The sequence below is a fragment of the Siphateles boraxobius genome, unplaced genomic scaffold (genome assembly GCF_051911475.1).
Source record: "Siphateles boraxobius isolate OS27281-9 unplaced genomic scaffold, OSU_SipBor_1 6, whole genome shotgun sequence".
Classification (NCBI taxonomy): Eukaryota; Metazoa; Chordata; class Actinopteri; order Cypriniformes; family Leuciscidae; genus Siphateles; species Siphateles boraxobius.
In genome coordinates this window covers 14,660,001-14,687,500 of record NW_027509186.1, presented here as the reverse complement: position 1 = coordinate 14,687,500, position 27,500 = coordinate 14,660,001, and the positions used below count along the sequence as shown (strand labels likewise).

At 39.4% G+C, this 27,500-nt stretch overlaps 2 protein-coding genes across 10 annotated transcripts in view; one reads left to right on the top strand and one right to left on the bottom strand.

Moving 5' to 3' along the window:
• Window positions 1-27,500, top strand: part of robo2 (roundabout, axon guidance receptor, homolog 2 (Drosophila)) — a 516,011-nt gene that overhangs the window by 176,086 nt on the left and 312,425 nt on the right. The window lies entirely within an intron of this gene.
• LOC143715878 (uncharacterized) lies at window positions 12,540-17,980 on the bottom strand. 2 transcript variants are annotated; one of them, XR_013195910.1, is made up of 4 exons: window positions 17,828-17,980; window positions 17,685-17,741; window positions 13,164-17,436; window positions 12,540-12,915 (listed from the first exon to the last, which is right to left on the bottom strand). XR_013195910.1 is itself a non-coding variant. In XM_077207716.1 (3 exons), the coding sequence occupies exon 3, from the start codon at window positions 16,816-16,818 to the stop codon at window positions 15,499-15,501; it is 1,320 nt and encodes a 439-aa protein (XP_077063831.1). In that variant the 5' UTR covers window positions 16,819-17,436; window positions 17,685-17,741; window positions 17,828-17,980; the 3' UTR covers window positions 12,540-15,498. The 2 variants fall into 2 exon arrangements, 1 of the variants encoding a protein (XP_077063831.1); XM_077207716.1 differs by having other exon boundaries at window positions 12,540-17,436.

Sequence of the window (27,500 nt, the reverse complement as noted above, 5' to 3'; positions counted from 1 at the left end):
CATGTGCCCGTGGATAATCAGAGGACAGGAAATGCATTGTTTTATTGACAGGCAGCCAAACCCTTAGAAAGGTTTGCTGAAACTACATTTCCCCATTTTCAGATGAACTATATTTGTATGCATTTGAATAATGTTCAGCAGTGAGATAATCTTCCCTACACGATAAATGTGCTTTCCAGTGATGTTACTGCGGTACAGAAGACTTGTAATTATCTCATAAATACTGATAGAGTGAGATTCACAAATTCGGCCTTGTTAAGATATTTCTTTCCAACTTCTCGTCTTTTATTAGTGTCGCTACGCTTTGTTTTCACCTCCTCTTCATCGCTCATTCACTCCTTGAACTCTTTCAGCAATTGTGAGAAACCGTTAAAACAATTGTCACTCCAGGCACATTTCGTGCATTAGCAATGCTCATAAACATCTGCCCTGCACTGTTTTTTTCCTTCCCTAAGAGTTACACGCATTCACACGTTTCATACACACGTTCTCACCCGAATCTCTCGCTCTCGCTTTCACACATGCCCCCCCACACACAAATTGGCTCTTGCGTGTTTTTACCAACCATTGATGAAACATGGAGGACTGTGAAAACATTTTCTACTGTTCCCCAGAGCACATTAGCTTTCTGGAAATGTGCAAGTGTGTTTTATTAGCAGACCGACAGGATGCAGTTATAGGATTCAGAATAATGTTTACTAAATGCACTTGACACGCCGTTGTGTAATGTGTAGTTCTAGACACGGAGAACATGCTAGCAGCACCAGGGTCACGGGTACAGTTCCCAGGGAATGCCATGTAACAAGTAATCAGGGCTGAATGGATATATTCATCAGTTACTGTGTTCGATCTGTAGATGCTGTTACTACATTATTTCAACATAGATGCATAATGCTGTTAAAGTTGAAATTAGCATTAATGAATGCTTTAGAAGTTGTTTAATTGTTAGTTCATGTTAACCAATGTAGTTAACTAATATTAACACATGAAACCTTATTTTAAAGTGTTACCGTTTCACTTATTTTTATCGGTTTGTTAATTAATTAATTGTCCGTTTGCAAGCCATGCTCTCATGCCACAAATCATGTTCCCACGCAGTGAAAAATACATTGCGGAGCAAAGAGGACACTGACAACGTGTCGACAGACAGGACAGAGCAGGTTATTTTTGACATAAATTTAAACAATAAATATCAAATACTGTTTTTTGGCTCTTTAATCTGTTGTGACAGATCTCGGTAGCTCCTCAGTTAGAGCTGTAAACTGTGAATCTCCTCCTTCTAGTTAATTTATAGCATTGAATAAACATGAATGAACATCAGAAGGAATGTTGTTTCAACCTTGGAAAGACGTCAGTTCACACCGTTTTTCAAGTTCAAATCCGCCGACGTTACTATACTAACTCTCCTGACTGCTTTGTCGGACAAAATGACGGATTCGACGGATGGCAGATTATGATTGGTCAAATCACCTGTCAATCAAACTCCCTGCGAAGGGTGAATTGGGTGAATGAAATCATAATTATTCCAACTTGTTATATATTTTTATATACTATTAGTCTTGTTATGCATGATTCATAAGTGCACATTATCATAACAAAAACAAAGAAGAACTACTTTGGTGTACTACTGATGTGCCAAAGGCTAAATGGGCGGGGAAAACATTAACCGATGATGCAAACCCAATGTAAATGGACTTGGTGACCCTTGTGTATATGGTTGTTTTGGTCAAAAGATTGAATTTAGAGAGTGGAGTTTCACTGCTTGTTGCTGACAGGGGCACAAACAGAGAAACAGCAGGCCACTGTGCTGTGAATGAACTTTATATTACCTCTATATATCATCCAGCCACTGATGGATACCAGCGCCCCTGAGAAAACGCCCAAAGATACTGATCTGAGAGCAGTTTACAGTTTCACTTATAACGGCAGGTGTTAAACATTAAGGGAGGACTCTGGTCTCAGAACGGTGCTTGAGGATGGGTTGTTTCAAGAGTTTTGGACTCACTTGGGGAATCAGGAGTGAATTTATTAGAAAAGAGAGGTCAGGCCACCTGCGGTTATATACAGTCACTCACACTTTTCATCATATTGTTTTATGTGTTTCAGAACGATGTTGAATTTGACTCACATTCTCTTATCCACAAAGTCCTAAAGGCAGGAGGTTATCAGATATTGATGTATATTATTTTTCATTATTGGAACAGTGTATCAACTCATTGTTCACTGTTATTGAACGTCTAACATACTGTTCGGATTACCAGATCTTTTTCAAAGCATACTACAATCGAATAGTCTGTGTTTGTTTGTTTATTAGTTTATTTGTTAGTTTTATTTATTGATTTTTATTATTGAGTGTTAATTGACAATTAATTAATTATTATTGATAATTAATTATTATAATTTTTTTTATTATTTTGCTTTTATTGTGTGTAATTGATTCATTTTTAAAATTCTGTCCATCCATCCATCCATCCATTCATCAATTATATATTAGTATACAATATCCATCCATCATCATATATTAGTGTATTATATCCATCCATCCATCCATCCATCCATCCATCCATCTCTTTTAAATGTAGACCAGACTTAAATTGTTAAAATTATAGATACATGAGACCACTGGAAATGTGTTAAGCTCATATATGATGCACAGCTGAACTAGTGAAAAAAAACAAAAAAAAACATAATTCTTCAAACATAATGATGCTGGATATGTTCTTTTTTGTGTTTTTAATAGAACTTTCGAACTTCTGGCCAAGCATTCAAGCAGGTTACGTCTGCAAACTTTTTCATTGCTTCTCAGTGCCGAGTGACCGAAGCGCTACGATTTATCTTGTGATTCACTGAAGGGCAGATTACTGTATGGATAAATGGAAGGAGTGAAATAAATGACTGTAAGGGAGGAAAAATGGATCTTAGAAAGGTGGAATGTGAATGGAGGGGTGATTTTTCTCTGTATGGGGTGAGAACATACAGTGATGGTGATATAGGACCTCAGATTCAGAGGAATAAAGGCTTGTGCATTATTGATGAGCAGATAATCTAAAAGGATGTGAGATGACAACGTCACCTGAAGCATTTTGAATGACCTGTGTGTCTTAGAGAGAGAGAGAGAGAGAGAGAGAGAGAGAGAGAGAGAGAGAGAGAGAGAGAGAGAGAGAGAGAGAGAGAGAGAGAGAGAGAGAGAGAGAGAGAGAGAGAGAGAGAGAGAGAGAGAGAGAGAGAGAGAGAGAGAGAGAGAGAGAGAGAGAGAGAGAGAGAGAGAGAGAGAGAGAATGAGTCATGCATGAAGAAAAAGTGAATTTAGTGACCCCAAAATGTATATGGACACTTAAGTCGCACTTCTTAATATGTGAATGTCAATGCATTAGAAATAAATGATGCTGGAACATTTTTCTGAACCATTTTTCCAATGCCTTCTGGTGTGGACGTGATTTTTAGTGGTTGTGTGAAGTCGCTTGGACATTTTACACTAATGTTTGACAACTACAAATACCTTTGTCTTAATTATGAACAGTACATCTATTATTTTTAGCCCAACAAAGGCATTTTTTTTTAATGTTTTTGGATGAAAAGTGTGCATTTGCCAAGATTCATTAAAATAAATGATGCTTTGTTTGACATTTGTAAAGAAATAACATGCATAGATTGCGTATGAAGTGTCCAAATACTTTTTTGGGGCCACAGTATATTTCTGTATAAAAGTGACAGTTTTTTTATGTATTAATAGCCAGCTTAAAACAATAGTCTATATATAGCTGCTCCACAGTAAAAAAAAAAAAAAAAAAAAAGATATATATATATATATATATATATATTTTAGTGACACACTTAGAAACATACTTTAGTTTTAGTCTTTAAGATTTAGAAAGAAAAAAAAAGATAGATAGACAACAAACGATAGGCACAAATGATAGACAGACAGATATGAAAAATGAACAATATACACAAACAACAGACAGATATGAACAATAAATCATAGACAGACATACATACATGAAATGAACAATAGACCCAACTGATAGACAGACAAATATTAAAAGATAAACAATAGACAGACAGACAGATTCGATATGAGAAATATAGGATAGACAAACAGATATGAATAAAAAATGATAGACACATGATAGACACACAGATAAGAAAAATAAAGATAGACAGGCAAACAGACAAACATGCAAATAAACAGACAGACAGACATAAACACAAATAAACAACAGACAGACAAATATGAAAAATATATAAACGATATAAACGATAGATAGACAGAAAGATAGATAGATATGCATGAAAAGCAAATAAACGACAGACAGATAGACATGTAAAACAAAACAATAGATGGATGGATGGATAGATAGATAGATACACAGACAGGCACACAGACAGACCAACACTATCTCACAACGAATTCGTACGAGAGATTAAAAGCTGGCTAATTCGTACGAATTCGAATTCGTACGATTTGTCTAAACCCATGTGATGTGTAGGTTGGGGTAGGTCATTCGTACGATTGAGCAAAAATCGTACAAATTCGTATGAGTGAGGTCGTATAAATTGGTACAAATTAGGCACCTCGTAAAATTCGTACGAATTGCCGTGAGATCGGGATAGATACAGACAGACAGACGTGAAAAATAAACGATAGACACAAAGGATGGATGGACGGATGGATCACAGATCTAAACACAACTCAAATCTTCACAGAGCATTTCATAAAAACAGAAAAGCAAAGATTATGTGTTTTTTGATGATTCAGATGAGTTTTCAGTGACTGGAGTCTTCTATGACTGATGACTTTTTCCCGGTTACTTGTCAAGAAAAAAACATTTCCACACACACACACACACACACACACACACACACAGACACACACACACACACACACACACACACACACACACACACACACACACACACACACACACACACACACACACACACACACACACACACACACACACACACACACAGAGAGAGAGCAGGATGTCAGGGCTAAGACACTGCAGTGATCATTTACAGGAATGTGGTGTGAAATCGCATCATGGAATACCTTTCGCTCTGTAAATGTACAGAATACATACTGCAAGAATAGACCTCCAGCATCACAGAACACACAATTTACAATATTTACATTTAAAGATGCATATTTTCCACCCGTGTCTTACATTGCTTTCTTGTATGACTTTCTTTACACAGTTCCCACACGCTCACGAACACACGGTTACATAAGAGTAAATGTACCATCTGTCTGCAGTGCACCACACATTCTCATACATTCTTGAATGTTTAAACACCACAAATTGTACCACCTGTCCACCAGAACACGCCATCTAGAGCAGTGCCAAAACACACACACACCTAGAAATGGAGAGTGTCACAATAAATATTAGCCAAGAAAAGTAAACTAACTCAGCCTGTCTCCACTAACTCTTCAGGCCATTCTTCGCTGTGCGTGTGTGTGTGTGTGTGTGTGTGTGTGTGTGTGTGTGTGTGTGTGTGTGTGCGTGTGTGCGTGTGTGTGTGTGTGTGTGTGTGTATGACACATTGACTCAGGCTGTACGCTGATGTGTTAACAGCACTGTTGACCCTTTTAGGCATGTTGTTATCACTCTGTCCGATCTGTTTCTGGTCTCTCTGTTAAACTATAGGCCTAATGCAATACTAGTAGCTTATATAGTCTCTATAAATGATTTTTTTTTTAATATATTGCAACTTCAATGTAAAATAGCATTGATGATCTGTTTATCAGTTAATATAATCAAGCATGTTAGTCATATCAATGACATAACCAGGAAGACTCTTGTTGCTAGACTAGTCAACCCTGAACATTGTGTCGCATTTGGATGTTCTTCATGTCTCCTTATTTGCAGTCATTGGGTTGAGGTCAGAGAGAGGGACTTTAATGAAACCTTGTTCGCAGTCTGGAAGTGCTGCAGTCTCTGTGGCGAAATAGACTGTTTGTATATATTATTGATGATTTGTCCCCTGCCCTCTGTTTTAGTGCGCAGGAAAGCAGGTCAGCACCCGCAGGGCTGGCTGACTCATATTTCTGTTTCTTATTACATTCCTATTGCCATTCTTTCATTACTTTTTATTGCTTCTTTCTCGACTACAGAGAAGTCGCAATACTCTGAGACCTCACGCACAACCAGGTTTCTTTTTAGCTCGCTTACTTTTTGAACTCCTAATGTCTCACACTTGTCTTTGCGTATTGTTTTTCCCTGCGACTACTAAATGAAGCTGTTTGTTTGTTGCTTTTGATGAATAATCTCAAATGTGATTCATTACATAAATAGGGCATGGATTTAGTTGATCCTCGTGCCAAATCAGGTAAAGTGCATTTAAACACCCGCTGTTTATTCATTCTGGTTTGTAATAACTGATCCTATCCTGCAGTTTCAGCTATATGACATTACACTTAACGCCACCTTTTGTTTTTGATGATTATATGACGTTGAACAGCAGGACGTAGGGAAAGAGGGTGTCCTCTACTGTTTTGACCCTGTGGTTTTGTAAAGTCTTGGCAGTATTTCAGCACAGTGAAGTGGGTGTAACGGAAACGGGATTAAAACTGCTTGTTCTACGCCGCCATTTAAGTGGGTGTTTAATCCATAGCTTTATGGACTCTCCGCACCGACGGGACATTTTTTCTAGTACTCATTTGCAGAAGTGTTTATCCCTCGACTGCTCTGCTTCTGACTTCAGAATGGAAAAACTCTTTTTAAGAATGGCATTTTAGAAAATCTAATATTTTGTTGTTGTTTTGAAGGCAGCAAGAGAGGGGAAACCAGAGCTAGGTGTTGACTGTTGACGTTTACACACAATATATTTCAGTATAAAATATAGCTAATAGCCTAAACACTAGTTAAATGTTTTGTATGTTACTTTTTGTGCTTGATAAATGTTTTACTATTTAGGTTTTGCTAAAAACAAAACAAAAGGTGTCTACTGTGCAGTTGTATTCAGTGTTATTTTAGGGTTATTTATATACTATTAGTATTATTATATTATTATTTTGTATATTTTATATTGTCCATTTTCTTTGTAATTTTGGTTTTAAGTTTAAGTAATTTTGTTATGTGCTTTTTCCATTTATACTTTCATTTATTTGTATTTAATTTTTCATCATATTTCTTCAACTTATTCATTGATTCTCGAAAGATGGAACATATTTAGAAACATACAAACAAATCTATTAAGCAGAATTTTAACTAGTTCTAGTTCTGAAGAGTCAATGAGCGATATGTTTCACTGAAAATGGTTCCGCTCCTCATGCCAGTGTGATGTTTTCAGTTTTCTGAATTGTTAGATCAATAAGGAAACATGTCAAAAAACACCTTCACTTATGTATAAATGGGAGAATGTTCATTGCAGTACAGTATAGAGACAAATATTGATTACAATAAGCAAACCTGACAGAAGTCACATCTCACAGATTAATCTGAGTGGCATGTGCCCATGCAAAAAAAAAAAGATGCCAAACGCAATTGTAGGGTGTTGCTATACAGCTCCTAATGTGTTTCTGACCGATTGTTATCATATGGTAGTTGCATACTTGCCAAAGTCTTTGCCCTATTTTAACGATGCAAGCGCATGGCCTAAAGCGCATGACACAAGTGCACTTAACTCTTGCTAGTTAAATAACAAAAAAATACTGCGCCTTTGACTTTAGACAGGTTTAAGTTGGTCAATGGCACAGTCCATTTCAGTTGTCTCAAAATAGCAACGCGCCAACAATGTGCCTGAGGATGGCGCGCAAATGGGCGCAAATGAATTTGCTATTTAAACAACATGGCGCAGGACGTGAAAATGATAACTGCGTCAGGCTGAAACTAGCAAAAAACACTTGCGCCGCGCCTGGCGCTGCATTGCACCGAGTGTATAATATGGCCCTTTATGTTTGGTCCCCAAACATGTTATTGTCCGCTTTAATGAGGATGAGGATGAGACTACACTAGATGTAACGTGTACTTCCTGCAAAGTAAACAATATTCATTGTGATGTCACGTCCTGCCTTGTAAAACTTTGTGAGGCTCAGGTTAGGAGCATGTTTTCATTATCGTTCTCTTTACATTGTAAGGTAATATATACATAGTCACTGGCTTTCCTCTCTGTAGAGAGTTTGTGCATCTAAATCCATCCAGGCTTTGCATCATTGGTTTTAATGGAGGAAAGGGTGAGGTGAGCAGAACTCCCACTGCACTCCGGGTCACTCATAATTAGCTGGGCTGCCGCCCCAGGGCCACATAAAAACAGAGCCAGGTTACCTCAATCTTTTTCCATCCGGGCTAATCTTCTCCCAGTGGTGATTTTTAAACGTGTTCGGTGACCCCAGACAAAACACTCCCATAAACTACAAAGCAATATTCCAATGCACTCAAGCATTAAGTCCGATGTTAATATTTTTTTTTTCCAATTTGACTGAAGTTTTTTTTTTCTCCTCTCTTCCCAACGTTCCACTCCAGCCCATTTCAAGCCTTCCAGTCGTCACATTTTCCTGAAGGCAATAGTGGATATCTGATGAATGCATTAAGTTGAATTTTTTTAACATTACATGGTCTATAAAAGTTTAAAAAAAAAGACAAGATAAGATAATGGGGAAAGCTGAAAATGCCTTTTAAGCAATTTTACTGGCAGTTAGAATCTCTGAGTATGAATTTACACATTTTAAATGTTCCTCACTGACATGTTTGAAGTTCCCTTCCTTGCATTGCACGTGAGTAATGCACTTGATCATTATTAGCACGCTGTTTACTTGGCTAATAATAATTGATAGTGTAAAAGCCTCAGAGGAAAATGGCTAATGAGGGTCTTTAAAGGAACATTGTGTCTGTGACATCTTTCATGGATCATGGCGCCTAACGCTGATACATTAAGTGCTAAGGAGATGTCTTGTTTTGCATTTGCAATCATTTGCTGCCCGGGAGATTGAGGGACACTTAAAAGAGAGAGCGAGAGTAGAGAAATACATTTATTTGACGCTGTGGCAACACATGAGACGGATTGCTTTCAGCGGTTGTGAAAACATGGGCGGATTTCATAGAAGGTCACTAATTCAGAGCCAGAATTGTAAGCTTTTACATATGAGGCGCTGTACACCTTCACAGTGGATTAATTGACTCGTCGAAGTTATTAACTTCACAGGTTCGGGCCCTTGAATTAGCAGTCGAGATGAAGAGGCGCACGCTGACTCTTGCAAACATAAAACCTCTCAGGTTGTTCAGCTTCTGTTATCTGGTCACTTTTGGGTGAATGTTTTTCTGTGAATATTCAAGGAATAATTTGTGTTGTTCTGGTGTAAATCAGAGTTTTGCTTGAGCTGTTTCCAAGCTTTTCCTTTTTGATGTGATGTATAATGTGGAAAAACTAGGGATGCGCCAATATAACAATTCCAGCTGGTACTGATAAGCTAATTAAGTATTTGCATGTTTTTTGCCAATATATGTATACATTGGCACAAAAACATGAAAATCATTATGTAGGTATGTAGGGATCGCAACAGTGTTTTATTGCAATTTACATACCTTTGGTTATTTTACAAACATAGTTTGATCTCTCAAGACATATTTGAATCACTATCTGACAGGTATTATATACATATATATATATATATATATATATATATATATATATATATATATATATATATATATATATATATATATATATATATATATATGTTTGATACTGCAGAACAATCACTTGCAGCAGCTTTAATGCTATTATATGTGTGCAGCCAGGTTTCAGCACCTTGGACAGAAGCCCTTATACACATACATATGCTCTTATAGCCTTTTCTATAATGTTCTGGTCTTCGCTTCAGTGCTGTGACTTCTGAGTGTCTCTCTCTCTCTCTCTCATCCATTCATCCACTGGCCTCTCACATTCTGGCAGTGATGTCTTTTATGGTTATTATTGGAAGAGCTTTCTTTCAGAAGCTGACACAATGGCGTGAGTAGCCCCCTGGGAACATTTTCATATCAAGGTTAACTTCAAGTGATTAGGATAAGCAGCTGAAGTTGTTGCCATGGGGATGATGATGGGATGCTGAGCTGTAAAGCATGATAAGTAGAGAGAGGGAGAGAGGGAGAGGTGCGATTGCTCCAAGGATCAGCAAGAATAGAGGTAGATGAGAATGGCCCTAAACTATGTGGCTCCATCAAACTGTGATTGTCTGCCTTCTATTTTTACATGAAATGCATATAATAATTCATTTATGGTCATGGTTGTCATGCAACCAAAAAAAGGGCTCACTCCCTTTTTATATTTCTGAACTTTTTCAATCAAATTTGGAGGAGGGCAAAAAAGTGTATCTGGTGCGTTAAGCCTGAGCGTGTGCATCATGAAACTTTGAACTGAATTTAGACTCTAACATTGGGTTCAGAGGCAAAAATTGGACCTCAAATGAGCAGAAATGTTCTTTGTTCATTTTGATGTTTAATTAGAATAAGTTTGTTTCCATTTTAGTTAGAAGGCTTATAACCAAAAGTGTCTTGGTATCACATAATATTTGATATTAATGCATAAAAGGAAATCCATGAATGAGTGAATCCCATGCATTAGGCAAATTGGTTTGGAATAAAACCACAATGTTACTCGTTATAATTGCCACAGCCTTATTCAGTGCTTCCGTACCCAGTTTTAAATGTCAGCTTATCCTCTTGAAACTTGAACAAAAGCATTATAATTTTAACTGGCCAACAAAATTGTGCTGAAAAGGTCCTCCTGTACGTGCTAGCTCAGTAAGCTGATTAACCCTGCTGTCCAAACTCACATCTCAATCTGTCATGATCAATCTGGCCTTCCAGAGAAAGTCAGCATGCTGTTATTTGGCCGATAAATGTATGTTTGAACCCCCTGCGACGTGTGTGCTGAATGAAATGTTTAACAATGCATGAGTTTGTATCTCCAACTCCAGTCCATAAACAAGACGAACGTATTTACAAGCGGGGCTAATGACATCACTGCTGGCTTGAACTGTGTGGAATAACAGTGTTTCCACTCCCTCGCCCCAGAGGTGCCGTCAGCGGAGAGACTCCGAAACCTGGAGATTGTCCTCCCTGGAGATCTCCCACATTGTGCCCTAGAGCTCTCATTCCGTCGTCTACGAGTACCTCTTCTACCACACTGGAATTAATGAGTCCTCGAGCGGGTCTGTGGCAGCACCATACGCTCTTTTGTTCACACCATACCATCATAATTTGACTTGCGTAGGTGCTAATTTCGCATAACTTGAAAGGCAATTAGGAAAATGCATTCTTATAACTGACAGGGGGGATTAAGGCTAAGCCATGGCGTTACGTGTAGCCTACCGAGACTACTGATTCTTTTTTCTTCTTCTAAATGAAAGCAAGGCCCTATTTGGCAGCACACATTATCGGTCATCATGTTAATACCCACGCCTCGCATTGCCTTCGATGTGTTACTTTTAATTAATCTGGAAGAAGGAATGACAAATTAACACGGAATTGGAAAACACCTTCTGTCAGGCTATGGCGGTGCTGTACTGCTTGAATTATGGGGTCATATGTAGTTCCCCCGAAACGTCTACAGTAATGACTGCATGAACATCTGGGTGGTGTTTTGGGTTGGAGCTTAATACTCTGGGTTGCTGTGACAAGGCGGATTTCTAATTACTGCGATGTCGATGGCTTCACGACTGTACACCCCCCTGCTGTCGGTGACTGCCTTTCATTTTCTGAAAGATGCTTTTATGGGCAATGAATCAATGAATTAAGCGCCATTTTAAACCTCTTAATTTCTTCTTATTGCCCAGAGTTAATGATATTGCTCTCAGTTGAATTGGACTGTTGGTGCCCATGGGGACAAGCACCGTGTCATTTGCATAATCCATGATTTCTGGATCTGACACCCAAGAGATCAGGAATGCTTCCTGTAAAGGAATTGGAAAGTGATGCCTACTTGGAAGGCTCAAGTACATGATTCTACTGTATTTGGTGAAGGGATTATGTGTTTATTTGCTGCTTGTTTTACTACCTTTTCAATATGCAGTGTTGATGTAAGATGTAAAATAGCTTGCAGCGTTCTTCTAGCTCAAAAAGCAGATCATGGCGCTAGCAACGTCAAGGTCATGGGTTCAATTCCCAGTGAAAGATTCCCAGTGAATTCAAAAACAAAACAAAAAAACATTCTAGCAACATAAGCTTGATTTCATATACTGCTGCAGGAATGACACATTTTTGTAGGTCAAAACCCAGAAATTAGTTTTTAGCACTTAGCACTTGGTTCCATTGTTCCAAAGTCAATGGGTTTTTGATGAAACTCCAGAAATAAGGTCTATGGAGAACACAAGCTCAAGATATGTTCATGTTTTTCATGTATGACACAAAAAGCATCAGCAAAAGCTTTTACTTATCTTGCAAATGTAACCCTCCGGTGGTAGTACTGCGCATAGGCAGGCTAAACACCCACTATAGGAGTTATCTAAATCTAGATTCAATGAGGAGGTTGGTTATGTACAAATTATATAGTCAAAAGACTCAATATTTCACTCCAAAGGAAGCACAGGACAATAATTTAAATATTGAATGTAGTTCTTATTCAAATAATTTTCCTTATTCAAAAATTCAATATTCAGTTCAGTTTACACAGCATTAATACCATTGATGTTAACAGATCAACAACAACTTTTGAGATCTCATGAAACAAAATACAAAAAAACTTTCAAGGAAAAAATTAGTTACCCTTGAGTGCACTCAAATGTTTAACTGTCCAACCACCCCTTCAATACTTAGCGTCCATATCAAATCACCCAAATGGAATCGTTGCAGCGCTGTTGGTTGAGGCAGTGGACCAGAAACCCAGGCACCAGGGCGGGCAGAAAGGAATCCAGCTTCAGTGGAAAACACACCAGGGATCCCGGACCAGGAAAAGCCTAACAAAAAAACCAGTCTACACAGAATTGTGCAGAAAATTAACTAATGTTCAACTAAATGTCCTTTTTCCATCTTTCATCATTTAAAAGTCCATATGTTCAATAATACAACTTAAAATAAAAATCAATAAAATGGAATTGGACAAACAAAAGTACAGTATAGCATAGTAACTCAAAATTGGCATACTTGACACAAAACAAAATTATTTCCTTTCAAAATGCATTCTTCATTGTACCAAAATTAGAATTTACAACAAAAATGTACCTGTTAGATAACATCCACAGCTATTGTAGATAGCCAGACTGGTTTTTTGTCAATCCACTGTAACGTTGAAATGTAAACTTTTTTTAGTCATTTCACCAATTTAGTTTCAAGCTAATCAACACAGACTGATAGTTTTCACTCACCGAGATAACTTTGTTTTACAACAGGGGTCATCTATTCTCCAATGTAGTTCAACCTCGAGAATGTATTTCGTTTCTAAATCGATTTAAATCTTAATGTTTACTTCTGCTCTGGCTCCCGTTTTTCCAGGCCTTCTTCTAAGCAAAAACGAATCTAGAAAACCCGCAGAAGAAGAACGATTTACTATGCACTGCCACCTAGTGGCGAACTAGATATTGCACTTTACTCTAGTTGTAAGTGTTTGCATTAAAGATAATTTCAGGACTTAATTGGGGCAAAATTGACAGGGTTACACCCTCCCCCTCTAAACCACATGAGTCCCTGCATGTGCGTTAAATCTGACAAGGTATCTGACGGTCAGGAATAATATCTTGGAGTTTTCCAAAAAACTGACTAAGGGCAAGGATTAGGGGTTTCCCTAGCTCTTCATAAGTGAACTTGCGTGGGGGATGTCTTTCTCTGTGTGAACGTCTGGGCTCACCTTGTTCTTCCCCACAAGTAACTTCTGAGTGCCTCTTAGGAATTACAGGGAATCTGTTCTGAGCATTGTCCACGTCTTGAGCTGGTGTCGGGTATGTGAGCACTGTGCTTTGCAATGTGTCATCTTCTGGAATGTCTATGATGACTTGGTCACTTTGGGTTGGAGACTGACGGACAGCTGTGTTTGTGTCAAGAGATGCAACTGAGTGATCCGGAATCGATGGGGGCTCTGGCAACTTGAACTCAGGAGCCATGGGGTTCAGAGAAGACTGAGAGCCACTGACGGGGATAACTTCAAACTCTTGTACATAGCATTGTCGTGAACTGTGGAGGTTCATTCACATAGTAACCATCATCCTCTTCTTCTCTGTCCGAATATTCACATTCCATCACTTGGTTTTGTCTACTCCTCAGGCGCATTTGAGTATGTTTGCTTTGGTGTGGCACTGAATCAGGAGTAGTCTCAACTGGCAGAAATCCACATGGTAAAAGTAAGTCCCTGTGAAGTGTACGCGGAGGGCCATTTCCTGTTTCTGGCTTGACTACATACACAGGACCACCGTCAATCCGTTTCACAACGATCTGGATGGGCTTTTCCCATTTATCGGCTAACTTATGTTTGCCACGGACGTTGACATTCTTCACCAAGACACGGTCCCCTTCTTCTAATTCAGCAGTTTTTACTTTGGCATCAAATCTGTGCTTATTTCTTTCTCCAGACTTTTTGGAGTTCTCTGCAGCCAGTGCATAACTTTCTTTGAGTCTCTGTCGCAAGTTTTGGACATATTCTGAGTGCGTTGTATAAGTCTCAGTTGGGGGTTTCAGGCCAAGTATGAGGTCAACTGGCAGAGTCGGCTGCCTGCCGAACATCAGCTCATATGGTGAGTAACCTGTTGCATCATTCCTGGTGCAGTTGTACGCATGTACAACAGGCTTCACAAAGTCTCGCCAGTGATGTTTGTCTTTCTCGTCAAGGGTACCGAGCATGCTGATAAGAGTCCTGTTAAAGCGCTCCACAGGATTCCCCTGAGGATGGTATGGGGTGGTGCGCACTTTCTGGGCCCCTATCAGTGAACACAGCACCTTGATTGTGTGGGATTCAAAGTCACGTCCCTGATCACTATGAAGGCGACTAGGGAACCCATAGTAGACCAGGAAGTTTTCCCAGAGAGCTTTAGCAACAGTTCTGGCCTTTTGGTCTTTCGTTGGCACAGCTACTGCGAAGCGGGTGAAATGGTCAGTGATGACTAGTATGTTTCTGATGTCACGGTTGTCGGGTTCAAGGGACAAGTAGTCCATACAAACAAGCTCTAGCGGGTAAGTTGTTTTAATATTCACCATGGTTGCTGCTCTTTGTGGCGGAGTTTTTCTTCTGAAACAACGTTCGCATGTGTGACACTTCTTCTCAACTGATTCTTTCATTTTAGGCCAATAACATCTGGCACGAGCAAGATTGAACACACGCTCTGGCCCTAGGTGACCAACCTCATCATGAAAACCTTTGAGAGCTCTTTCTCTGAATTCCTCGGGTAAGACGAGCTGATGAATTTTATTTCCTCTGTCAAAACACTTCCTGTAAAGGACATCATCAATGAGCTCAAGCTTATCCCACTCCCGAAGGAGCAACTTGACTTCAGGTGACTCAGCTTTTACAGATTTGAAGTGGGGCTTTTGTCTTTTTTTGACCAAGGTGATGACTTTCTCAATTGATGGATCATTTCTTTGTTGTAGTGGGGGCAGCTTCAGGTTCGAATACTGGCATGCTCATAACTGAATGAACATGTGCTGCAGCTTTCGTGCTTCCAAGGTGCTTCTTCATGCGATCCATCTTTGCTGCCCTCCTATCCTCCTCCGTTCTCAGAAGCAATAACAATTCTGGGAATGAGGGGGGATTGGGTTTCCTGTGTTCGAGCTGCAGGCCAATGATCAGACTCTGGTCCCAGCATCCCCTACAGAACTGCCGGAGTAGGTACTTGCCAGACTCTACAGCTGAAACTCCCCCTCTAGTTACGGCTTTGGTGAGGAGAGTCTGGAGACGGCTCAAATAGACAGAGGGCTTTTCACCTGAGTTTTGGTTAGAGCCCAGGAAGGTAGCAAATAGCTCCTCTCCATCTTCAACCACTCCAAATGCTGACTCGAGCTGGGTGAGGTAATCTTGAGGGGTTGCATCCGTCCCAAGCGGCTTAACAATGTCCGCTGCTGGGCTGAGGAGGCTCTCCAATATTCTCCTTACTTTCTGTGAATCAGAGACAGACACGTCCTTAAGAAGTAGGTCTACCTGAGTACGCCAGGAATCATAATCAACTTCTCCATTTGGTTTTGGCAGCCGCCCCGAAAATGTACGGATCCTGCTCTGACTGTAGCTGGACGGTGTGGAGTCACTGCGAATGAAATGTTCAACAATAACTTTTTGGACATGAGGTGGGTTAACTGTGCCTTCATCAAGGAATGGGCTCCTTGTAGCAGTAGTTGGGACGTTGCGGGTGACTGCATCAACTGGATTAGCAATATCATTGTTAGTCTGCATATCACAATCTGCACTGCTACCATTTGTGGAGACCGCGACAGGATTTTCAGAGGCCTGTAGCTGAGTATCTGGGCTTTGCGGAGGGGCAAGTTCTATCTGGGGCTGGGCACTCTGCAGTTCACTTTGAAGTGCTTCCCAAAAGCCAGCTTTACTAGTTTCAGCAAGAGAGCTCAATTCAGCTAAACATTTCTGAGCAAGTTCTCGTCCTAGTTCTTCTTGGCATAGCTCACGGACTGTCTTGACACACCAGGTGACTGCTGGATCATTGGGACTGGGCAGGGTACCTAGTTGCATTGGATCGAGTCTGGATATTGTCCGCTCTGCTGTGTATTCAATTAGGGCACGGCCACGGGGTTGCTCTGGGTCGTTGGGAACTCTGACTACTTTCTTAATGTCCCCGTTGACTTTAAAGAGCTCTGTAATGTCATCATCAGAATAGGCTTCGTCTATGCCTGTGACATAAAGACAACTAGGCCCATGCACATTAAACTGATTGCAAAGATCCATTGTGCAATAAACGCGATCTTAGTGTGCTTCAGCTTAGGGTGGAATCTATTTTACACACTGTACCAACCTCCTGGGCTGGCTCGCCACAACTGTAACCCTCCGGTGGTAGTACTGCGCATAGGCAGGCTAAACACCCACTATAGGAGTTATCTAAATCTAGATTCAATGAGGAGGTTGGTTATGTACAAATTATATAGTCAAAAGACTCAATATTTCACTCCAAAGGAAGCACAGGACAATAATTTAAATATTGAATGTAGTTCTTATTCAAATAATTTTCCTTATTCAAAAATTCAATATTCAGTTCAGTTTACACAGCATTAATACCATTGATGTTAACAGATCAACAACAACTTTTGAGATCTCATGAAACAAAATACAAAAAAACTTTCAAGGAAAAAATTAGTTACCCTTGAGTGCACTCAAATGTTTAACTGTCCAACCACCCCTTCAATACTTAGCGTCCATATCAAAACACCCAAATGGAATCGTTGCAGCGCTGTTGGTTGAGGCAGTGGACCAGAAACCCAGGCACCAGGGCGGGCAGAAAGGAATCCAGCTTCAGTGGAAAACACACCAGGGATCCCGGACCAGGAAAAGCCTAACAAAAAAACCAGTCTACACAGAATTGTGCAGAAAATTAACTAATGTTCAACTAAATGTCCTTTTTCCATCTTTCATCATTTAAAAGTCCATATGTTCAATAATACAACTTAAAATAAAAATCAATAAAATGGAATTGGACAAACAAAAGTACAGTATAGCATAGTAACTCAAAATTGGCATACTTGACACAAAACAAAATTATTTCCTTTCAAAATGCATTCTTCATTGTACCAAAATTAGAATTTACAACAAAAATGTACCTGTTAGATAACATCCACAGCTATTGTAGATAGCCAGACTGGTTTTTTGTCAATCCACTGTAACGTTGAAATGTAAACTTTTTTTAGTCATTTCACCAATTTAGTTTCAAGCTAATCAACACAGACTGATAGTTTTCACTCACCGAGATAACTTTGTTTTACAACAGGGGTCATCTATTCTCCAATGTAGTTCAACCTCGAGAATGTATTTCGTTTCTAAATCGATTTAAATCTTAATGTTTACTTCTGCTCTGGCTCCCATTTTTCCAGGCCTTCTTCTAAGCAAAAACGAATCTAGAAAACCCGCAGAAGAAGAACGATTTACTATGCACTGCCACCTAGTGGCGAACTAGATATTGCACTCTAGTTGTAAGTGTTTGCATTAAAGATAATTTCAGGACTTAATTGGGGCAAAATTGACAGGGTTACACAAACTATTCTAAATCAAAATCTACCGGTAATAATAATAAAAAAAGACTGAATGAGTTTTCAGAAGCTTAATGTGGCAAGCTGTGCGAGGCCGAGAGCCGTGAGAACAGATTGTGGCCGGTGGCAAAATTACTAATGAGCGTCACCTGCGCGCCACACTGACCTTGAGGATAAAAGGAGGAGTGACGACAGTGAAGGATGAGAGAGGACCAGGCCTGGACTATATATTGTGTTTTTATAATGTTTATATGCGGCAGTCGTCCATTAGGGGCTGCTGCTTTACTTTTGTTGTGTTGTTTGTTTCTTTTGATATCAAATATTGATTTTACACTCACTTAGTGATGGCGACGTTGAAGTCTTGCGACCGTGGAGTAGTTCATTTATTGCCCACGTTTAGCGTTTTACTTCTGCCGATTTGTATTTTGCCTTTAAAATTCATAGTTGTCCATTTGTTAAGATTATTATGATGAACAAAACATGTAATAAGTAATATGTCATCACTGCAGTGCTCTATTATCCAAAAGGGGGCGCTATAGGATGCATTAGTTTAAAACCTCTTCTACAGATAGTTTTTACTTCCACCATGTACACCCACCTCCGGGCATGTTTTGGTCTTTCCTCTATACCTCCAGTCCAAGACTTCTTCCACATAAAAGAGGTATTATAAAAATAGCAAGGATAAAGATATTGCCATATCCTTGTGCAATGTCTTTCCTTCTCCTAATGGCGTCCAGCTGGGGCAGGTGTTGCACATTGATATGGTGTTCATCAGCTATAAGTGGAGGCAGGGCTCTGGATTCCCATCAAAATTTCACATTCTAAAGAACAAGCGACTGGCCTAGATGTTCTGCACTCATCCACAGCTTTAGTATGCTTTCAGCCTTATAGAAATGTAAATCCAACCACAGTGGGGAGGAGAGAGGTGACGAGCTCAGTAAGAAATACTCCAGATGAATGGAGTATTTTTTCACTCGTTTATCCTTCCCGTCTCTGCTCAAATCTAGCTTTGGGGAGCTTTCGGATAAATGGGCTTACTTGGACGATTTAAATAGGCGTTAATGTAGTCAGCGTTTTTGAGATGGGGGTTTGTGTGCCAGATTGATGGGGAATTGTGCTGAGAATCAAGTTGGCGTAAAATGCGGGATCGTCGAACTGATGCGCAGCATTATTCCTGGGGTTGGACTCGATTTTGTTTGCTCTTAGTTGTCGAAAGCATTTCGGAGTACTGGGAAACTATATTGGAGTTTCATTCGCTCAAAGATTTACGAAGGAAACAGTTGCAACTGCTAATTCTGTCCTTGTATTTGCATAAACTCTCCATATTTGAACCACGTCCCACATTGCGCTTTGTTTCCCTATATTTATGTATGTGTGTGTCCTGGTGTGACGGTGCTCCACAGTGAATTTAATTTGCCAAAGAGCACTCGCTTAAAGAGCTCCCTGAACAAACAAGTTAGCAGAATTTACGCTTGCCTGATGTCAAATTACACCACCAAACGAACCTAACCTGAGCGGAGAATAAATTGCACCCTGTTGCAGTGTGTGTACAAACCATGTCCTCTTTCCTCTCCTCCCTATTGCTTGTTTTCATGTCAGCTCTCGTATTAAAAATACATTTTGCACTCCTCTACCTCACGCCACTTGGAAATGACTCGGGCCTTGAATGATTTATGCAGATATTGATTTCACTGTTAAACGTGAGATTAGATGCATAGCTCCCGACGCTATTTATCAAATACATTGGCATCTAATTAAATTGTCAGCTCTAGTTTTATGCCGGTACACTTCTATGAAATATTAAAGCTGGCTCTGAGATTATTGTGGCCCCGGAGCAGACGTCTGTACCTGAAAAATTATTTTTACATGCAGAGGAGAGGATGCTGGGAGGTTTGGATTATTAGACTAATAAGAGCAAAGGTTGAAGGTGAGAAAACGTGTTTGTTTTGCCGAAACGCTGGCTAACTAAATCTTAACAACCTCGCCTGCGCATTGCCTGAAACCTTTGGTGATTAATGTGTTTTTCATTCCAGACAATCATACAGGTCACCTCATTTGTTCCTTTTTTAATTCTTTTGCACTAGTATAATTAGCTATTTACCTTTTGACAAGTTTTGTTCCACTTTTTTGTGAAAATAAGTGAAAAAAATAGACAAAATAAGCTATGTTCACACTGTCAGTTGTTGGGATTGACAACTGCGTTTACTTAAAGGTATGTCCGTTCACTCAACTTACAGCAGAGTCTCAAAGACTGTCTTTATGAATGAGCAATGAGAGTCAAACCCGTATTCTCTTATCAGTAATCATAGCGACAGTGACCAAAGTAAACATGGTGACATCCATAAAACTGAAAAGTCTTATTGCTTTTGATACGAAAAGATTCAAGTGGAGCCTTGAGTTCATCCGTCAAATCTTAATTTACTGACCGCAGCTTTTATATCTGGGTGTAAAGTGGAGCATTTGAGCCACGCACACTGTAAACAACTTAGAAAGGTAAGTTACCTGGTTTCCTTAAAATTTTAAGTTTATTGAAATTCAAAATTTGGGTTAATATAAAGGAGATTGGTTCCATAAATAGAAACTAAAAATATTATGTTATCTGAACCACATTAATGAAGTTAATTAAGTTGATTTGACAAAATATAAAAAGTTGTATTAACAAATCATAAAAAAAAAAAAAATGTTTTACAGTGTAGAACACAAAACTGACAGAAGCAGCTCCGGTGGAGAACAGAGACTGTATCTTAAACCTTCATATGACACACAGCTCATATCTCCGTCGCTGTAAGTTACCGAGAGTGAAACCACACATTCAAACCCGCACTGTAGACACGTGTTCGTGCAACACATAGCAACTCTCTTGCACTGTATACACTGTATGACTGAATATTTCGGTTCAGTTCACACAGCACAGGTTTTACCAAGAATGCGGTAGTGAGTCTTCGGGTGTGAATTCGGTTATAGAATGCTGTTGTCACTCTCATAATTAACCGTATTGTGTGTGAAGGTAACCGTATTAAGGACTCAAATACTGTGAGAACGTGTCCTTGCACTCATATTAAAGATACATTTTCTTGTAAACAAGTCTTAAAGGGGACCTATTATGTCCTTTTTTCAAAGTTTTGATTTTGTTTTTCAGGGTCTACTAGAATAGGGTTTCATGCTTGTATGCTCAAAAAGCACATACTTTTTTTCCCGCATATTTGACATTGTTTTCCCTGTCTGTCAGTAATGCTCTGTTTAGTTCCAGTCTCTATGAAGCCCCTCCTTCAAAAAAGCGTGCTCTGTGCTCTGATTGGTCGGCTGCACCAGTGTGTTGTTATTGTTCAAACGCTTTGCGTGTTTCAGAAATGTCACTCCCCCAACCATAACTGTGAGTTTCAACACACTAGTAAGGCAACTCAACCAGGCCTCAACCCTTTATTCTGTGTATGCCAGTTTGGAGGGAATTATTTAAATGAGGAATATTGTGATGTGTTCGTTCCAGGAACAAAACTCAAGATTACAATGAAGGCGTTTCAGGGAGTTCAGAAACCGTGCGTACTTATATGGTGAATAACTCCCTTTGGAGTGACTTTGTAACTTTGCAGACCTTTATCATGCTCGAACAGCAACATTACACACTAAAGAAAGCTGAAAATGTAAAAAAAAAAAAAAAAAAAAAAAAAGGAGCAATAGGGTTCTTTAATGTCTTATGCTATGTTGCTTCCAAATTCAATTTAAAATTGTATGTATTTTTAGATATTTTAACTTGAGAACTAGAAAATACAGTTGAAATATTATGCTTTTTTTCTAGTGAATACATCCGTGTTCAGCTTAGTGAGGGTGTATACTGCCAGCCTTAAACATCTATATTTCAGCAGCGACCGCTATCCCTTGTGCAATGCTCATCATCTGTTTCGGCAGAGGCAAGATCTTCTGGCTCTTTCCGTAACTTAAGCCTGACCCAGATTCCCTTATCTGCCAGTGTGAGAGCGCTTTGGACTGGGTGGGGCCATGTTATCTCTCTTCCTTGCGTGTGCCTTTGATACTTTGCAGAAAAAGCACGGGCACACAAATAAACAAACAAACAAGGGGACAGACAGACAACAAACAAACACACACACACACACACACACACACACACACACACACACACACACACACACACACACACACACACACACACACACACACAGTGCTCATGCTGAGATGTGTGTTTCATTGCAGAAAACAGCTCTTTCACCTGCCCTGAATGCATGAACACGCCGGCCAACCTGCGTTCTGTTTTTTTGACAAACTATACGTTATCTGTTCCTTTCCATGGCGCATACCTCTTTTTAATGAGCACTGGAGCAGAACACAATTTACTTACATGCCACACACAATTTACTTACATGCCACACGGCTTGCGTTTGTACTTTTCTCTCTCGCTCACTTCCCGACACACTGGTGCATAAGTGTGCGATGTGCTGGGTTTGTAATTTTCCACTGAACCCATGTTCGTTTAGCTGATGCTAAGACTCTGTGTTTTTTGCTGTATGGCTGATTCTTGTTCCCCCATGGCACATTTATCATTTAGAGCTGATATGAAGAATTAAAGGCCGATGTGCATGAGGCCACAGAAATGTGGGATCCTGAAACATCTTTATTGCAATTACGACTTAAAAAGAGACTATTTTTAATCCGTCAGACAGGAAAGCGTTTTGCAGTAGTGGATATATCGTGTCTGGGTGGAGAAACGGTCAGCTGTTTAATGATACAATTAGAGATGTGCACAACTACATTTTTTTAAATGGGTGGTATAATGCCCTTTTTTCAGAATATGTAAAACAAGTCTTTGTTGTCCCCAGAGTGTGTGAAGTTTTAGCTCAAAATACCTCACAGATATTTTTTACAGCATGTTAAAGTTGTACCTTTTTGAGGGTCAGTAAAAAAACGCATTGTTGTGTGTGGCCCTTTAAATGCAAATGAGCTCCTGCTCCCGTCACAGAGGGAGGTGGAGCTTCAACAGCTAGAGTGTGTGTGTGTGTGTGTGTGTGTGTGTGTGTGTGTGTGTGTGTGTGTGTGTGTGTGTGTGTGTGTGTGTGTGTGTGCGTGTGCGTGTGCGTGTGCGTGTGCGTGCGCGTATGTGTGTGCAGCCGGTTACCTCATGCAGACAAGCACTAAAATGTCAGAAACTGTTCTGCCTTTTATGTTTAAACTGGAGTCAGACCATGATGGAGAGACTCAAGAAGAATTGACAACATGTAGAATGCAACAGGACGTTTCTGAATGGTTAGTTGATGATTTTATTTTGCTGATGTGGAGTTAACTATCTTCAATTAGCTTATTCTGTCAAGATAATTTATAAAATCGTTAATGTGGGAATTGTTGTAAGATGCCTACAGAGTGACTTGCTATTGCATTTGTTACGTACTGTATTGCATGTGAAAAGACGGATGTCACTAACCCAGGAAGAATGTCGTGCAGTCCCTACCAGCTGCTTGTAGTCCTTAAAAAAATGAGTACTTTAAAAGCAAATATCCTCTTTTACTTTGAAATTTGGGCGTTGTAACTTTGCAGATGTTGTTTATGCTCAAACAGTAACATTACACACTAACTAAAGTAATAAAAGTGAAATCCTAATCAAACACCCCTTTAAATTGACTAATCTCGAAATTAACTAATTGGTCTGTAAAAAACAGTGTACAGACACATTTACATCAGGGTCATGTGAGATTCAGATGCAAAGAATATGTCTGGCAAATAAACCTTAACTTTAAGGCTTTCTATTTTACTTCCAGCTCAATGTTTGTGTTTTTGTTGTTGTTGTTTTTCTACTACTACATGAAAATGGTCTGTCTGTTTGTCTGTCTGTCAATCTATCTGGCTGGAAGTCTGGCAAATAAACCTAAACTTTGAGGCTTTTTTATATGTTTTTTTTTTTCCAGAACTCAAAAGTTCTCTCAAAGTTTCAGCTTTTTTTTCAACGTTTTTTTTCCTGAAAAAAATGTTTCCTGAAAATGTTTCCTGACTCGCTCCTCCAAAACACTCCAAACTGACTCCGTAATATTCAGATCTGGGGACTATGCAGGCCATGGGAGATGCTCAACTTACCTTTCATGTTCATCAAAACACTCTGTCGTTAATCTTGCTGTGTGTATTGGTGCATTATCATCCTGATACACGGCCCCAGCTTCAGGGTACAATGTTATGGTCCTTCAGAATGGTCCTTGGCAGTGATGCGTCCAAGAACAGTAGAGAATGGGTGAACTCTCCCGGATGTGTGAAAGACAGTGGACAAGGTGGAATTATGAGAGTACAATATTATGTTTTACATTGTCCACAGCCCAAGATTTACTCTGCTGGCACCATTGAAATCGACATTATATATCTGTAGCAGCTCGACCATGGATATTGACTGTGTGGTGCAACTCCTGACATGCAGTTTTGGTGGAAACGGGAGAGTCAGGGTGCACATTTAATTCTGCTGTGAGTCGGGGCAGCTGTTGTTTTATGTTTTTTTGGATACAATCCGGGTTAGTACCTGGACATCCCTTTCAGACAGCTTCCTCTTGCGTCGACAGTTACTCCTGTTGGATGTGGTTCGTCCTTCATGGCTACCATAGCCCTACCATAGCTCTCAATAGACCACAAATACCCCTTTTCCACCAAAGCATTTTGAGAGCCGGTTCGAAGCCGGTGCCTACTCGTGAACCAGTTCTTTGTGTTTCGACAGCCAAAGAACCGGTTCTCGGCCAGGAAAACTGGTTCCAAAGCGGCACCAACTCTTTGCTGGACTAGAACCAGAGAACCGTTCTTTTACCACGTCATGCTTACGTCGGGGGCTGGTTTAGATGTGTTCTAAACATCTTTTCTGACCGCAAAACCAGGAGAAACATTTGCAGAAACACGATGTAGTCCGCCATTGTAATTGTTATGCTTGAAGTTGGCGCAAGCTTTTCTAGCTTTTATTTTATTTTATTGAAAACATTATGTAAGCAAAGAAGAAAACAGTCACAATATAGAATAAATAAATGGAAAGAAAGAAAAGAAACAAGACAGGTACATAACTAATCAGAACAGATTACATATCAAAGGAAAAGATTAAAAGACTTACATATTTCAATTGTTTTTAAAGCCTTCTTGGTACACGAGTTAGAGATAATCCCAAAGTAATGTTGTACTTGCAAGCGTTTCTAGCTAAGACGTATAGCAAGGTACACAGTGACGTAACAACGTCGTTCGCTGGGCGCTCTAGTCAGTGGAAAAACAAACCGGTTCTGAGAAGGTTCGCAAGTTGAACCAACTCCGAACCATATTTAACTCAGCACCAGTTCCGAACCAGTTATTTTTTTGTGGAAAAGGGGTAAAATACTTGCTGTCCTGGTCACAGATGAGCCAGAGAGATGCGTTTAAAACAATTTTTACTCTTTTGAACTCTGATATGTCTCCAATTATCTTCTATGGACTGCAATTTTGTACCTGTGCTATTGCTCTACTAATTCAACCTTCACACCCTCCTCTTACTGATGGAATGTAAAATCAGTGAAGGCTGGCATGAAACCTCCTACACTATTGCCACTACTACATTATTACTCCTACACTGGCCAGTGTTTCAGTTTCATTGTCCAACCACTGTGTGTGTGTATATATATATAAATATATATATATATATATATATATATATATATATATATATATATATATAAACAGAAATAAACTAGCATTAAACACACCAATCATCACTTGTTGACGAACTAAACTTCTATCCCTAGACACAGTGGGTTTGTTTTATAACAGATGCATGTCTTTTTTTTACACTAAATCTGTACTGTGACTTGGCCAGTGCTCAGTATCTGTCTGGGAATGCTTGTGTAACCGTGTGTGTGCCCAGATACCTCTGACTTTCTGACAACAGATCAGAAACACCAACATGTCTCATGTCACACAGCTCATGTGGCTCAGAGGGAGAAGCAGATGCCAATCAAACACACACTCTCTCTCTCACTCTCTCCAAACACACATATACACACATTTTGTCTCTACTTTAATGACTTCCATACCCAGAATGCACTGCTGCTGTTCTCTGTAATGAGTGTCTCTGAGAGGCTGGGACAGGCCGGTTGCTGTCTCTATATAAACATCCTGTGGTCTCTCACCTTAAAGTTTGTGGAGGAAAACAATCCACATACAGTGAAACAAAACTGCAAAAAGACACCATGATGCGTGCACATTTAGTACAGATATTTGCAGTGACATTTCCCGAACTGGATTTTAGAGTACAATAGCGTAAAACTTTGTGCGTGTTTTGTCAAAACACATCACAGTGTATTGCAGAAGATGATCTCAATGTGGCAAATTCAAAGGGTAATCAAATTCCCAGACAGCAAACAAGGTAATTAAATTTGATAAGATGCTATTTTTTTTTCTGCCCTTTGAGAAGGTTGTAAGCTGGAAGAGACGGCTGTATACGTGTGTCTGAGCTGAGATCTGTCTGAACTCATTTAGGTTAATGAGAAAGAAAGTGTTCCAGATGGACTACATTTAGCGACGTGCTGATTTTGCGTCGGGTATACAGGAGCGGTTGAGTCTCTGAATAGCTGTGTTCACACACAGAGGCAGAATATGCTTGTCAGTTACTGTTAGCGCTGTTTGCGGTGCTAAATATGGCTCTGTTCATACACAATATTTACTACAGATTTCTGCAAAATGACTTGTACTTAAAATTTAAGAGTGAGTTTGGTTGACATGCACTGTAGAAACACAGTCTTGTCTTTAACTTGACATGAGGCATGTTCATCATTGCTGTTAAACACCAGTGTTAATGCTGTTAACCTCTCTCAGGCTATAAATCGGAGTCTTGTCTAGATAAAGAGTCTGGGAATGAGTTGGAGAGCGAGACGTGTTTGAACCGAGAAGAAAGAAACAACAAACCTGGTTTAAATAGTGTTGAACACATATTTAAACCCTAAAGAAAGTTTCAAAGTCTTTTTAATTCACTATTGTTTTTCTGTTATTACGGTTACATGCTTTATTCAAGGATATTGCAAGTTTGGATATTGCAAGTTTACTGATCTTTGAGACAATGTTTAATCTAATCGGCCTATTTAGAGGAACATTTGAGCATCACAGTGTTGGTAAAATGCGGTTATCAATCACAAATGCATGTCAAGAATCTGTATGTCGAGAAGCTCAACTGAATGAGATTCTTTAATACGACATTGATTTTAGACACTTATGTAATGTATAAAACATTATAAATCAAGTCTCCTGCATGTATACGTTTGGCTCTAACCAAGTTTCAAAAGAATATGGGCTTTTAACTACATGTTGCTTTAAAAACAAGCCATGTGTAAAGCTTCATCTGCAAACTGCTATTATATGCCAGCGTTAGCCATCAATATATCATTGTTTTACATTTTTTTT

Coding starts and splice junctions, on each gene's coding strand:
- LOC143715878 (XM_077207716.1), bottom strand. CDS start 16,818: ATGGATCTTTGCAATCAGTTTAATGTGCATGGGCCTAGTTGTCTTTAT.